The sequence below is a fragment of the Xyrauchen texanus genome, chromosome 28 (assembly GCF_025860055.1).
Source record: "Xyrauchen texanus isolate HMW12.3.18 chromosome 28, RBS_HiC_50CHRs, whole genome shotgun sequence".
Taxonomy (NCBI): Eukaryota; Metazoa; Chordata; class Actinopteri; order Cypriniformes; family Catostomidae; genus Xyrauchen; species Xyrauchen texanus.
In genome coordinates, this window is record NC_068303.1 from 1,494,777 (window position 1) to 1,512,276 (window position 17,500).

The 17,500-nt window shown below is 42.6% G+C and overlaps 1 protein-coding gene across 3 annotated transcripts in view; it reads left to right on the forward strand.

The window, feature by feature from the left end:
* The window catches only part of wasf1 (WASP family member 1), a 71,960-nt gene that overhangs the window by 45,452 nt on the left and 9,008 nt on the right, over positions 1-17,500 (forward strand). For all 3 annotated transcript variants that reach the window (XM_052095659.1, XM_052095660.1, XM_052095661.1), the window contains exons 4-6: positions 7,275-7,428; positions 15,325-15,442; positions 16,770-16,826. In XM_052095659.1, the coding sequence (XP_051951619.1) occupies positions 7,275-7,428; positions 15,325-15,442; positions 16,770-16,826 (329 nt within the window). The remainder of the gene's footprint in view (positions 1-7,274; positions 7,429-15,324; positions 15,443-16,769; positions 16,827-17,500) is intronic.

The following is a 17,500-nucleotide window of genomic DNA, read 5'->3' on the forward strand; positions in this document are numbered from 1 at the left end:
CACACACACTATACACACTATACACACACTACACAATACACACTCTATACACACACACACACACACACACACTATACACACTAAACACTACACACACACTACACAATACACACTCTATACACACACACACACTACACACACTATACACACTACACACACTACACACACTATACACACTACACACACTATACACACTACACACACTATAAACACTAAACACACTATACACACTACACACACTATACACACTACACACTATACACACACACACTCTATACACACACACACACACTACACACTATACACACTACACACTACACACTACACACTATACACACTACACACACTATACACACTACACACTATACACACTACACACTATACACACACTATTCACACTACACACACTATACACACTACATACTACACACACTATACACACTATACACACTACATACTACACACACTATAAAAACTACATACTACACACACTATACACACTACACACTCTATACACACTACACACACTATACACACTACACACTCTATACACACTACACACACTATACACACTACACACACTACACACTATACACACTACACACTATACACACTACACACACTACACACTACACACACTACACACTACACACACTATACACACTACACACACTACACACTACACACACTACACACAATACACACTACACACACTACACACACTATACACACTACACACACTATACACTCTATACACACTACACACACTACACACACTATTCACACACTACACACACTATACACACTATACACACTACACACTACACACACTACACACAATACACACTATACACACTATACACACTACACACACTACACACTACACACACTATACACACTATACACACTACACACTACACACACTACACACTACACACACTATACACTACACACACTATACACACTACACACACTATACACTCTATACACACTACACACACTATACTCACTACACACTCTATACACACTATACACACTATACACACTACACACTACACACACTATACACACTACACACACTACACACTACACACACTATACACACTACACACTATACACACTACACACACACACTATACACACACACACACACACTACACACTTTACACACTACACACTATACACACTACACACACTACACACTACACACTATACACACTACACACTATACACACTACACACACTATACACACTACACACACTATACACACTACACACTACACACTACACACACTATACACATTACACACTATACACACTACACACACACACTATACACACACACACACACTACACACTATACACACTATACACACTACACACTATACACACTACACACACTATACACACTACACACTATACACACTACACACACTATACACACTATACACACTACACACTACACACACTATTCACACTACACACACTATACACACTACATACTACACACACTATACACACTACACACTACACACACTATACACACTACATACTACACACACTATACACACTACACACTCTATACACACTACACACACTATACACACTACACACACTACACACTACACACACTATACACACTACACACACTACACACTATACACACACTATACACACTACACACACTACACACTACACACACTATACTCACTACACACTCTATACACACTATACACACTACACACACTACACACTACACACACTACACACTATACACACTATACACACTACACACACTACACACACTATACACTCTATACACACTACACACACTATACACACTACACACACTATACACACATACACACACTACACACACTATACACACTATACACACTACACACACTACACACACTACACACTATACACACTACACACACACACTACACACACTATACACACTACACACTACACACACTATACACACTACACACACTACACACTATACACACTACACACACTATACACTACACACTATACACACTACACACACTATACACACTACACACTACACACTACACACTATACACACTATACACACTACACACACTATACACACTACACACTACACACACTACACACTACACACACTATACACACACACACTATACACACTACACACACTATACACACTACACACACTACACACACTATACACACTACACACTATACACACTACACACACTACACACACTATACACACTACACACACTATACACACTACACACTATACACACTACACACTATACACACTACACACTACACACTACACACTATACACACTACACACACTACTACACACTACACACACTATACACACTACACACACTATACACACTACACACTACACACACTACACACACTACACACTACACACACTACACACACTACACACACATACACACTACACACACTACACACTACACACACTACACACTACACACTACACACTCATACACACTACACACACTATACACACTACACACATACACACTACACACTATACACACTACACACACTACACACACTACACACACTACACACACACACACACTACACACTACACACACATACACACACACTACACACTACACACTACACACACTACACACACACTACACACACATACACACTACACACTACACACACTATACACACTACACACACTACACACACTATACACACTACACACTATACACACACACACACACACTATACACACTATACACACTACACACTATACACACTACACACTATACACACTACACACTACACACACTACACTACACACTACACACACTATACACACTACACACTACACACACTATACACACTACACAATACACACACTATACACACACTACACACACTACACACACTACACACACTATACACACTACACACACTATACACACTACACACATATACACACACAATACACACTACACACTACACACACTATACACACTAAACACACTATACACACTACACACACTACACACTACACACTACACACACACTACACACACATACACACTACACACACTACACACACACACACTACACACTACACACACTACACACACACTACACACACTACACACACTACACACTACACACACTACACACTACACACACTACACACTATACACACTACACACTATACACACTACACACTACACACACTACACACACTACACACACTACACACTACACACACTACTACACACATACACACACTACACACTATACACACTACACACACATACACACTACACACACTACACACTACACACTATACACTACACACACTACACACACTACACACACTACACACACTACACACACTACACACACTATACACACTACACACTATACACACACACACTATACACACTACACACTACACACACTACACACACTACACACATACACACTATACACACTACACACACTACACACACTACACACTATACACACTACACACACTACACACTACACACACTACACACATACACACTACACACTACACACACTACACACACATACACACACACTACACACACTACACACACACACTATACACACTACACACTACACACACTATACACACTACACACACTACACACTACACACACTATACACACTACACACACTACACACACTATACACACTACACACTATACACACTACACACACTATACACACTACTACACACTATACACACTACACACACTACACACACTATACACACTACACACACTACACACACTATACACACTATACACACTACACACTACACACACTATACACTATACACACTACACACTACACACACTATACACACTACACACTACACACACTATACACACTACACACACTATACACTCTATACACACTACACACACTATACTCACTACACACTCTATACACACTATACACACTATACACACTACACACTACACACACTACACACTATACACACTATACACACTACACACACTATACACACTACACACTACACACACTACACACTACACACACTATACACACTACACACTATACACACTACACACACTATACACACTACACACACTACACACACTATACATTCTACACACTATACACAATACACACACTACACACACTATACACACTACACACACTATACACACTACACACTATACACACTACACACTCTATACACACTACACACTATACACACTACACACTCTATACACACTACACACTATACACACTACCCACACTACACACTACACACACTATACTCACTACACACACTATACACACTACACACACTATACACACTACACACACTATACACACTACACACTCTATACACACTACACACTATACACACTACACACACTATACACACTACACACTATACACACTACACACTATACACACTACACACTCTATACACACTACACACACTATACACACTACACACTATACACACTACACACTATACACACTACACACTCTATACACACTACACACACTATACACACTACACACTCTATACACACTACACACTATACACACTATACACACTACACACTATACACACTACACACTCTATACACACTACACACTATACACACTACACACACTATACACACTACACACTACACACTCTATACACACTACACACACTATACACACTACACACTCTATACACACTACACACTATACACACTATACACTATACACACTACACACTCTATACACACTACACACTATACACACTACACACTATACACACTACACACACTATACACACTACATACTACACACACTACACACTATACACACTATACACACTACACACACTACACACTACACACACTATACTCACTACACACACTACACACACTATACATTCTACACACTATACACACTATACACACTACCCACTATACACACTACACACTCTATACACACTACACACACTATACACACTACACACTATACACACTACACACTCTATACACACTACACACTCTATACATTCTACACACTATACACACTACACACACTACACACTATACACACTATACACACACTACACACTACACACACTACACACTATACACACTATACACACTACACACACTATACACACTATACACACTATACACACACTACACACTACACACACTACACACTATACACACTATACACACTACACACACTACACACTACACACACTACACACAATACACACTATACACACTACACACAATACACACTATACACACTACACACTCTATACACACTACACACTACACACTATACACACTATACACACTACACACACTATACACACTACACACTCTATACACACTACACACTACACACACTATACACACTACACACACTACACACTACACACACTATACACACTACACACACTACACACACTATACACACTACACACACTACACACACTATACACACTACACACTATACACACTACACACACTATACACACTACACACTATACACACTACACACACTACACACTCTATACACACTATACACACTACACACACTATACACACTACACACACTACACACTATACACACACACTTCATGTTGTTGTGTACATTTATAAACTGTGTTTACATCAGGAGCCCCTATGAATCTGTCTATATTTAATGCTGTCTAGGTAGGCAGCTCACTAGGTTTTGAATCAGATAGCGAGACAGTCCTCTCGGATTTATCACCGAAACGTTTTCAATTACGGCGCTTGCGGTGAACTCGACAGTCTGTAAATGGGCTTATGACAGAAACAGGGTGAAGACAGCACCATTTCTTACCCAGCGTCCCATTTACACGCCATCTAGAAGCTTCATGTGCTCAGTCCGACCGCAGAGGGCTTCAATCCGATAAACACAGTTTAAAGGGTAATAACTGTAATGGTGAACAGCGGATTACTGCCGTCTCTTAAATACGACGAGGAGCTCCAGCACAAAGGAGCTTCTCTCGGGGTGAAGGGATCCGTGTCGGCACAGACACATTCAAAGCGCTCTGTCAATCTATAGGATAATGGATGTGTACCGTCTGTAGCCAGACTTCACTGTCAGCTTAAAGTCTAAAGAGAACTTAAATGTACCTAATATTCAATTATCCCTGGATGAATTAACACTGAAAAACATCATTTTCTTTTTAGCCCTAGTTTAAGAGTGCTAGGCTAGCGATATGGCATCAGTCATAAGTGCAAAGTCAATGGGCATGGCCATGAAGATTAGGCACGGGTGGGTTTGTCTTCAGTTATTGCAGCATCTGCATCCTATTATATAGTCCATTCCCTCTAGCGCCAGCGATATAAACAAAGGCAGCACATTCATAAGAAGTTGGTTGTGTAAGTGGACTGTATGCAATGCATTCGAAGAATAGAAATATGGATTTACATTCTTTGTGCATTAACTGCGTTCTTGAATGTGACCTTTTATATGCATGCAAATGTTCTCATCAGGATTTTGATTTACGCTCCGTTAAATTACAGAGAAGTAAGTATTATTAACCATTTTAGAGGCCGTTTACACGACAACGTTTTCAACTAAAAATGGAAAAAGTTTTGGACTTTGTCAGTCATGTTTTTAGTGGTGACACTAAACGCACATGTTCGGAGCGTGGCGTCTGGGTCTTGACTCGTTCGGTTTCGGGCGGGATCCGGGATGCTCCATGTCTCGTCTTTTGTGACGAGACATGTCCTGTGTTTTGTCCTTCATCACCATGTGCACTTGTGTCTGTTTTAGTCTCTTGTGTTAGCACATGGCTTTGTGTTTGTCTGCCTTGCGCTTCCCTGACTCCGCCTCCTCGTTGCCCTCATCGCTCTCCCTTGTTTAGGCCTTATGTTAATCGTCTTCACCTGTTCCTCATGTGCCCTACCTGTATATATTGTGCACTTTTCTTACTGTTCTTACTGTAATACAGTAAATAAAAGGATATGTTACGGTAATGAAAACCATCATCGAAAACAACGGGAATAGTAAAAGTTAAATGTGTTTTGTGTTGTGTAATGCGGTTTTCAAGTCAAGTCAAGTGGTTTTTTGGGGGGTTAAAGAGCCATAATAAAGCGAATAATCTGTTTACTTAAATTTCCGTCCATTACACTTACCTTCAGATATCATATGGACATGCAGCAGTCAATGACGTGTCAATTCCTGTGTGTGTCTCTCAGTGTCTCTTCAGGACATCACGATGAGGAAGGCGTTTCGCAGCTGCACCATTCAAGACCAGCAGCTGTTTGAACGCGAGTCGCTGCCGATACCGATGCAGGAGACGTACGAAATCTGCGAACAACCACCGCCTCTCAATATACTCACACCCTATAGGTCAGTATATCAGTGTGTTCTCGTCTGATTGGCCTGTTTTGTACTTGAGTTGTAATTCTCTCTGTGATGGACAATCGCACGGTTTGAGCAGTTTTACTGTGGTCTGAGTAGCTTAGCGAGTATTGACGCTGACTGTCACACCTGGAGTCGTGCGTTCGAATCAAGGGCGTGCTGAGTGACTCCAGTCAGGTCTCCTAAGCAACCAACTTGGCCCGGTTGCTAGGGAGGGTAGAGTCACATGGGGTAACCTCATCATGGTCGCTATAATGTGGTTCTCGCTCTCGGTGGGGCGTGTGGTGAGTTGTGCATGGATGCCGTGGAGAATAGCGTGAAGCCGCCACACGCGCTACGTCTCCACGGTAACGCACTCAACAAGTCACGTGATAAGATGGGTGGATTGACGGTCTCAGACGCAACTGAGATTCGTCCTCTGCCACCCGGATTGAGGCGAGTCACTACGCCACCACGAGGACTTCGAACGCATTGGGAATTGGACGTTCCAAATTGGGGAGAAAACAAAAAAGACACATCTGAGACAATGTTGATGGCTCATTCTATAATTGGGGGACATTTCCTATGATTTCAAAGTTCATATATTTCTTCAATGTAACATATATGCTAGTTGCAAAGCAGCTTTTGGATATTATAAGGGAAAGGATGTTTTCCATGGTGAGTTTGTTATCTATGTTACGGACAAACTGCATCCCATTACAGACACTGATTAAATGCTACACTTCAACATATTATTACATTTTTGTTTTTATTTTGGAATATTCTCCCATATGTGCAGTAATGCTTTTAAAATAATTTAAAGAATTGTTTGTTTTTGCAGATATACGTGTGACATTTTATGCATGGTCAGTAGTGAGAGTAACATATTTTTCATCCCACACTTCCTGCAGGACTTGACCTTTCACCCCACACTTCCTGGAGCACTTGACCTTTCACTCCACACTTCCTGTAGCACTTGACCTTTCACCCCACACTTCCTGGAGCACTTGACCTTTCACTCCACACTTCCTGGAGCACTTGACCTTTCACTCCACACTTCCTGGAGCACTTGACCTTTCACCCCACACTTCCTGCAGCACTTGACCTTTCACCCCACACTTCCTGTAGCACTTGACCTTTCACCCCACACTTCCTGCAGCACTTGACCTTTCACCCCACACTTCCTGTAGCACTTGATCTTTTACCCCACACTTCCTGTAGCACTTGACCTTTCACCCCACACTTCCTGTAGCACTTGACCTTTCACCCCACACTTCCTGTAGCACTTGACCTTTCACCCCACACATCCTGTAGCACTTGCCATAGATGTGGCTGTCTTGTCGAGCACTTCTCACGCACCTTAAAGTCTAGCTGATCCCACAAAAGCTCAATGGGCTAAAGATCCGTAACACTCTTTTCCAGTTATCTGTTGTCCAATGTCTGTGTTTCTTTGCCCACTCGAACCTTTTCTTTTTGTTTTTTCTGTTTCAAAAGTGGCTTTTTCTTTGCAATTCTTCCCATAAGTCCTCCTGAGTCTTCTCTTTACTGTTGTACATGAAACTGGTGTTGAGCGGGTAGAATTCAACGAAGCATGTGAGGCGTCTATTTCTCAAACTAGAGACTCTGATGTACTTATCCTCTTGTTTATTTGCACATCTGGTCTTCCACATCTCTTTCTGTCCTTGTTAGAGACAGTTGTTCTTTGTCTTTGAAGACTGTAGTGAGGGCCGCCGCTGGCCAAACTGATGATGGGGGGGGGGGGTTGGTCACGTGATATGAGCGTGAAGCCATCATCTGTGTTCTGCAACTGCTTTCGGGTCCTTGAATAAAGTATAACGTGCGAGTAAGGGCAGCCGGTGGAATTTCTGGTGCCCCCCTAGGGAGTAGGTGCCCTATGCAGACTGCATAGTGTGCTTATAGGGAGCGGCGGTACTGACTGTCATGTACACCTTAGTATGAAATCTGCAGTTTTTTGGCCATTTCAAGCATTGTATAGCCTTCATTCCTCAAAACAATGATTGACTGATGAGTTTCTTTTTCCCATTTTTGACCTAATATTGACCTTAAGACATGCCAGTCTATTGCACACTGTAGCAAATCAAACACAAAGACAACGTTAAGCTTCATTTAATGAACCAAATGTTTTTCAGCTGTGTTTGATATAATGGCAAGTGATTTTCTAGTATCAAATTATCAATTTAGCATGATTAAAAAGGAACAATATCTCGTTAATTTTGTACAATCAATTAAATGTCCCTTAATTGTCATGCTACACACTCATGAGGGCACACACACACACACTCAGTGTCCTCATACAGGCTTAAATTATAACAAAAAAATTTACTTTATGGAAATGAAAGTACATCAGTGGACACAGTAGGGTCACGTCAACTATGTTACCCAATAATTGACCCTAGAGGGTAAGATAGTTGACCCCCCACTTGTGTGGTAACATCCTCGTGTGGTAACATCCTCGTGTGGTAACATCCTGGTGTGGTAACATCCTGGTGTGGTAACACCCTTGTGGGGTAACAGCCTCGTGTGGTAACATCCTCGTGTGGTAACATCCTCGTGTGATAACATCCTGGTGTGGTAACACCCTTGTGGGGTAACAGCCTCGTGTGGTAACATCCTCGTGGGGTAACATCCTGTTGTGGTAACATCCTCTTGTGGTAACCTCCACATGTTGTAACCTCCTCGTGGGGTAACATCCTCGTGGGGTAACATCCTGTTGTGGTAACATCCTCTTGTGGTAACCTCCACATGTGGTAACCTCCTCGTGGGGTAACATCCTCGTGTGGTAACATCCTCGTGTGGTAACATCCTCGTGGGGTAAAATCCTTGTGGGGTAACATCCTCGTGGGGTAACATCCTCGTGGGGTAACATCCTCGTGGGGTAACATCCTCTTGTGGTAATATCCTCGTGTGATAACATCCTCATGGGGTAACATCCTCGTGTGGTAACATCCTCGTGGGGTAACATCCACGTGGGGTAACATCCTCGTGTGGTAACACCCTCTTGGGGTAACACCCTCGTGGGGTAACACCCACATGGGGTAACCTCCTCGTGTGGTAACGCCCTCGTGTGGTAACGCCCTCGTGGGGTAACGTCCTCGTGGGGTAACATCCTCGTGGGGTAACATCCTCGTGTGGTAACATCCTCGTGGTGTAACATCCTCGTGTGGTAACATCCTCGTGTGGTAACATCCTCGTGTGGTAACATCCTCGTGGGGTAACATCCTCGTGGGGTAACATCCTCTTGTGGTAACATCCTCGTGGGGTAACATCCTCGTGTGGTAACATCCTCGTGTGGTAACATCCTCGTGGGGTAACATCCTCGTGGGGTAACATCCTCTTGTGGTAACATCCTCTTGTGGTAACATCCTTGAGTGGTAACATCCTCGTGTGGTAACATCCTCGTTGGGTAACATCCTCTTGTGGTAACATCCTCGTGGGGTAACATCCTCTTGTGGTAACATCCTCGTGTGGTAACATCCTCTTGTGGTAACATCCTCGTGTGGTAACATCCTCGTGTGGTAACATCCTCTTGTGGTAACATCCTTGAGTGGTAACATCCTTGTGTGGTAACATCCTCTTGTGGTAACATCCTCGTGGGGTAACATCCTCTTGTGGTAACATCCTCGTGTGGTAACATCCTCTTGTGGTAACATCCTTGAGTGGTAACATCCTCGTGTGGTAACATCCTCGTGTGGTAACATCCTCGTGTGGTAACATCCTCGTTGGGTAACATCCTCGTTGGGTAACATCCTCTTGTGGTAACATCCTCGTGTGGTAACATCCTCGTTGGGTAACATCCTCTTGTGGTAACATCCTCGTGGGGTAACATCCTCTTGTGGTAACATCCTCATGTGGTAACATCCTCGTGAGGTAACATCCTCTTGTGGTAACATCCTCGTGAGGTAACATCCTCTTGTGGTAACATCCTCGTGGGGTAACATCCTCTTGTGGTAACATCCTCGTGAGGTAACATCCTCGTGTGGTAACATCCTCGTGGGGTAACATCCTCTTGTGGTAACATCCTCGTGAGGTAACATCCTCGTGTGGTAACACCCTCGTTGGGTAACATCCTCTTGTGGTAACATCCTCGTGGGGTAACATCCTCGTGTGGTAACACCCTCGTTGGGTAACATCCTCTTGTGGTAACATCCTCGTGTGCTAACATCCTCTTGTGGTAACATCCTCGTGGGGTAACATCCTCGTGTGGTAACATCCTCGTTGGGTAACATCCTCTTGTGGTAACATCCTCGTGGGGTAACTACCATAACAATGTGCCCAACATAGTTGACGGTCAATTAATATACTCCTTAACAGCATGCTAGTGTAGTTAAAATGTTGAGAAAAACAAGACAATCACATGATGCTGGTCACATGGTTTTGGGATAAACCATTTTTCAGTTGTAGTTGTTTGTTTAGTAACATAGTTGACAGAACGTATGGACATGAGTAAAATAAGACAAACTCAGTCTAATAAATACTATTTTTCTGAAGTGAAAATAAATTCAATATAGAGAATTTTGACTTTTACATTCTTATTCACTATTTTATATCTTAAGACGCACTCACCGCAAAAATGGGCAATGCAAACACGGTCAATTAAGAAACATTTCAAGCAAATTAAAACCTGGGGCGCACAAATATATTTGTGCGTTATTATAACACGCTTTCCCTCATTAGATCAAATCAGATGTTTAACAAGATGGTTAGAATATATAATTATCGTTAATGGACATTGAATGTACCCTAAATTATAGAATGAGCCTGATCCATAATGAGACATTGTCCTTTCGGACACTTTTCGAGTGTTTCTCGAATTAGCTCTTGTCACTTGAGACTAGGGACATTTATATTGAGAGCTGCACTATATGCATCTCTCTCTCTCTCTCTCTCTCTCTCTCTCTCTCTCTCTCTCTCTCTCTCTCTTCACACATTCCCTCATTATTTCTTGAATAAAACTCTCACATCGGAGGTTACAGACGTCACCGCAGCTGTTATCTCTCCTCTGCTTTTTAAAATCTCTCGCTTGTTTCTCTGCATTGTCTTCAACACCCCATCTTTGTCTCATTCTCTCAAATGATTGTTTTTAGTCATGCTATTTATGTTCTTCTTTGTCTAATTTTACGCATTGCACACAGTCTGTTTGCTAGTTGTCAAACGAGCATGTTTTATGAAGTAGGTTTGGTTTTGGAAGTTGGTGTGACAGGGTGGAGGGCGGGTCGTGATTCTGCACACCCGGCCCCTAATCAGGCTAATCAAGCCTCAGAGAGGGATAAAGGCCGACTGGAGACGGCAGTGCAACAGAGAGAGATTTACGGACAGCTGTCTGACACCTTTGTGTGTTTGCATTTTGGTTTACGTTTCTTATTCAAATATTATTTATATTGTCAAGCCGGTTCTCGCATCCTCCTTTCCATTAACCCCTTTACACTGGTGCCGAAACCCGGGAAGGAGGAGGGATACGGCGTAGTAGAGTCTTCGCCACTACCATCCACCCCAACAAAGCAGCCGCGGCCATCTACCGGAGGACGGAGGAGCCCAGCTGCCTAGAGAGAGGACAAACGGCCGCCGACCTCGAAGGGAGAAGGGGCTCCTATCCGACCGCCTGGGGTGATCAGGGCCACTGCCAGGGGCGAAGGAGACCCCTTCCAGCCGCTGAAATGCGGCGGGGTATAAGACCACTGACCGCGAGCAGGGAGCGGCTCCTGGCCGACAGCCTGGATCGGGAGAACCATGGAGCAGGAGAACAGGGCCGCTGCCAGGGGCGGAGGACACCCCTACCAGCCGCTGAAACGCGTGGGGTATAAGACCACCGACCGCGAGCAGGGAGCGGCTCCTGGCCGACAGCCTGGAGCAGGAGAACCATGGAGCAGGAGAACAGGGCCGCTGCCAGGGGCAGAGGAGACCTCTACCAGCCGCTGAAACGCGTGGGGTATAAGACCACCGACCGCGAGCAGGGAGCGGCTCCTGGCCGACAGCCTGGAGCGGGAGAACCATGGAGCAGGAGAACAGGGCCGCTGGCAGGGGCAGAGGAGACCCCTACCAGCCGCTGAAACGCGTGGGGTATAAGACCACCGACCGCGAGCAGGAAGCGGCTCCTGGCCGACAGCCTGGAGCGGGAGAACAGGGCCGCTGCCAGGGGCAGCGGAGACCTCTACCAGCCACTGAAACGTGCTGGGTATAAGACCACCGACCGCGAGCAGGGAGGGGCTCCTGGCCGACAGCCTGGAGCAGGAGAACCGCGGTCAGGGGCGGGGGGAGACCCCTTCTGTTTCCCAAAAACGCGGCAGGGAGTTCTGTCCGCCACGGGCCAGAGGACTGCCTCCAATCCATCCGGGGAGGCGCGGCTGTTGTCCATTGGAGGTTGAAGGAGTGGTCGAGGACCAACCTACGGCGTATCGGAGAACCGGCGAGTACGTTTTTTTTTTCTCTTTCTCCTCTCTCTCCCACTGCCACTCCGTGTTGGCCTTAACTCTCTTTTTAAAATGTTTTTGTTAATTTGGCACGATCGCGTTACGCCCTGTAGATGCCACACATTTTGTTTTTTGCCCTCCTTTTTACTGGAACAACTAGCCCCGGTCTTCCCTACATATCCATCTCTGTCTCTACTTTCCTTTTTAGATTTTAATTGAATAAAGATTGCATTGCTGCCACAGCTTAAACAATGGCTTGTTTTTCTTAAACAAGCAGATAAAACACTCTAGACGTCATTGACAGCATTGATTGGCCTGTCACAAGAGCCTTGAAATGATGATTGCTTCATCTCGGCTCTATTGTTTCTTAGTTTCTTTTGTTTTGACCCATTTGGCATTTTGACCCGACCTTCCTCGGCAGACTAAATTTAAACAAGATAAACATGAATTAAGGAAGAAGAGAGAGATAAATGAGTCACTGGAAGAAGAAGACCTTATAAAGACAGAAAGAGAATGGAGGAAGTGGAGGTGTAGACTCATCTGTTCACACGCTAGGTCACGCTAGGTCATCTCTCGATATTTCCAGCAGCATCAGTCCTCCTGATGGACGTCAAATGACAGACTAAGTTCAGAATGCTATACTAGTGTACTGTATACTGCACAGTAAATATACATACACACACACATATATATATATTAGCCTATTCTATTTAGATCTAATATAATCTACCTTTACATTTCTCAGTTTCACTGTAATTTATTTGCATATGCAAATAAGCAAAATTATGTTAAAACCTACAAAAGTAAAACCCTACAGTTCTATAAGTTGAAACATGAAGAAAATATGAGAATGTGTCATGTATTGGGGTAGATTGCTGCCATCTGGTGCAAAAAAAAATTAATGTCATGACAAGTATAACCAGTAGATGGCTGCAGAGAGCTACTAATTTATTCCTGGTTGTAACAAGATGAATTAACGTGTGTGTGTGTATGTGTGTGTGTATGTATGTATGTGTGTATATATATATATGTGGGTGTGTGTGTGTATATGAGTGTATGTGTGTGTGTGTGTATATGTGTGTGTGTGTGTATGTATGTATGTGTGTATATATGTGTGTGTGTGTGTGTGTGTGTGTATATATGTGTGTGTGTGTGTGTATATATATATGTGTGTGTATATGTGTGTGTATGTATGTGTGTGTGTGTGTGTGTATGTATGTGTGTGTGTGTGTATGTGTGTGTGTATTTATGTGTGTGTGTATGTATGTGTGTGTGTGTGTATGTGTGTGTATATATATGTGTGTGTGTGTGTATGTGTGTGTGTGTATATATATGTGTGTATATACGTGTGTGTGTATATATATGTGTGTGTATGTGTGTGTGTGTGTGTGTATGTGTGTGTGTGTATGTGCATGTGTGTATATACGTGTGTGTGTATTTGTGCTATTCTGAACACACCTAATTTTTTTGTCTCTAGGGATGATGGGAAGGAGGGCTTGAAGTTTTACACAAACCCGTCGTACTTCTTCGACCTGTGGAGAGAGAAGATGCTTCAGGACACTGAAGACAAGAGGAAAGAGAAGAGGAAGCAGAAGGTAAAGAGGGCAGGGCCTATAAGAGAGTGGGTGTGGCCTATATGAGAGGTTGTGGCCTATATGAGAGGGGGTGTGGGCTATACAGGAGTGGTCAACAAGCGGAACTATGTTTCGAATCACAGTGTATACATTGCAATTTGACAGATTGTGGGGTCAACTACTTACTGCCTTTAGATTACAGACGAACAGGAACACACACAAACACACACACACACATATACACACACACTCATACACGCACACACATTCATACACGAGCGCACGCACACACATGCGCACACACATACACACACACACACTCATACACACACACACACTCATACATGCACATGCACGCGCACACACACACACACACACACACACACTCATACACGCACATGCACACACACACACACACACACACACACACACACTCATACACGCACATGCACACACACACACACACACTTGTTGTGTTTCCATGTTTTATGGGGACTTTCCATAGACATAATGGTTTTTATACTGTACAAACTTTATATTCTATCCCCTAAACCTAACCCTAACCCTAAACCTAACCCTCACAGAAAACCTTCTGCATTTTTACATTTTCAAAAAACATAATTTAGTATGATTTATAAGCTGTTTTCCTCATGGGGACCGACAAAATGTCCCCACAAGGTCAAACATTTCGGGTTTTACTATCCTTATGGGGACATTTGGTCCCCACAAAGTGATAAATACACGCTCACACACACACTCATACATGCACACACACACATATATACACACACACACACTCATACACGCGCGCGCACGCACACACACACACACATAAATATATATATATATATTTATACAGTATATATATAAATTCTTTAGATTTTCTTTTGAATTAATTAGATTTTTTTGCATTATTGTATATTCATAATTTTACTTCAGTGAAAACAAAATCTCAAAATTCTAATTTCAGTTCAAAATTTAATTGAAAATAGTGTATTTTAATACAATTTAAATGTGATTTGGACTTTTATTGAATATTTTCATAAGGTCAATATAATGAATCTGTCCCATTTTGTCTTGTTTTGTTAAAATAACATTCAAACAAATCCAAACAAATACAAACACTACAATGTGCCGTTAATCAGATGCTGTTTTTATAAGCCCCGAAACGTTCTGCTTCAGTTTCGACACATTTATAACAATGACAATAAATGTTAAAATCCTACAAACAGAAATGATGTTTTGTGCATCTCTATTGTGTTTTCTGATCTGGTGTGTTCTAGATCATTCTAGTGCATCATTCATTGTGCTTCTTTGTGTTAAATTGTGTCCTTTGGTTGTTTTGCAGCTGCAGGATCCCCTCATGTATGATCAGGTCTATAAGTATTTAGACCTCCCAGTGCAGGTATGTGGACCAGCAGAGATCATGTGATAAATGTACTGTACACTTGCTTGAGCACTGAGCACACGCATGTCAGCGAAACGTCAATAGAGCATTTGCATCTGCAGTATGTTGCTAAAACGTTTCCTGTGAAACGTTAAAGCAACATTCAGAAGATGTTTTTACAAACAGATGAATTGGCACGTTTAAGGTTTTTTGGCCTAAGGCTGCCTTCACGTGCTATTAAATATTAGTTTATGACATAATTACGACTGGGATAATTCTGATACCGGAGTGTCCGAATTGGAAGGACATTTACATTTACAACACGGATGATGAGGGAACATTCAGTGTCATCTCAACCAGAGGTCCCCAGCTCACAATTTTGATTTTTATAATTTTTTTTCTGTTGAAAGAAATACATAAATGAAGATGAAAGCCAAAATATGAAATCCCATGGATGAATATTTACTGAGTAATCCATTATTTTGTAGAGGGGGTCAAAATGGCCATTTTCACTTATGCTTTTGGAGCAAAATCACAGATCAATAAAATAACCGTAGAAAGGTGTCAGCATCATTATTTTATTGGTACACAGAGATTGGTCGATCGGTTCCTAAAATCAGTTGACTTTATCAATCCTTGTTGCATTATATCCCAATGGTGACCGTTAAAAAATTGGGGAAAGCACTTTTCTT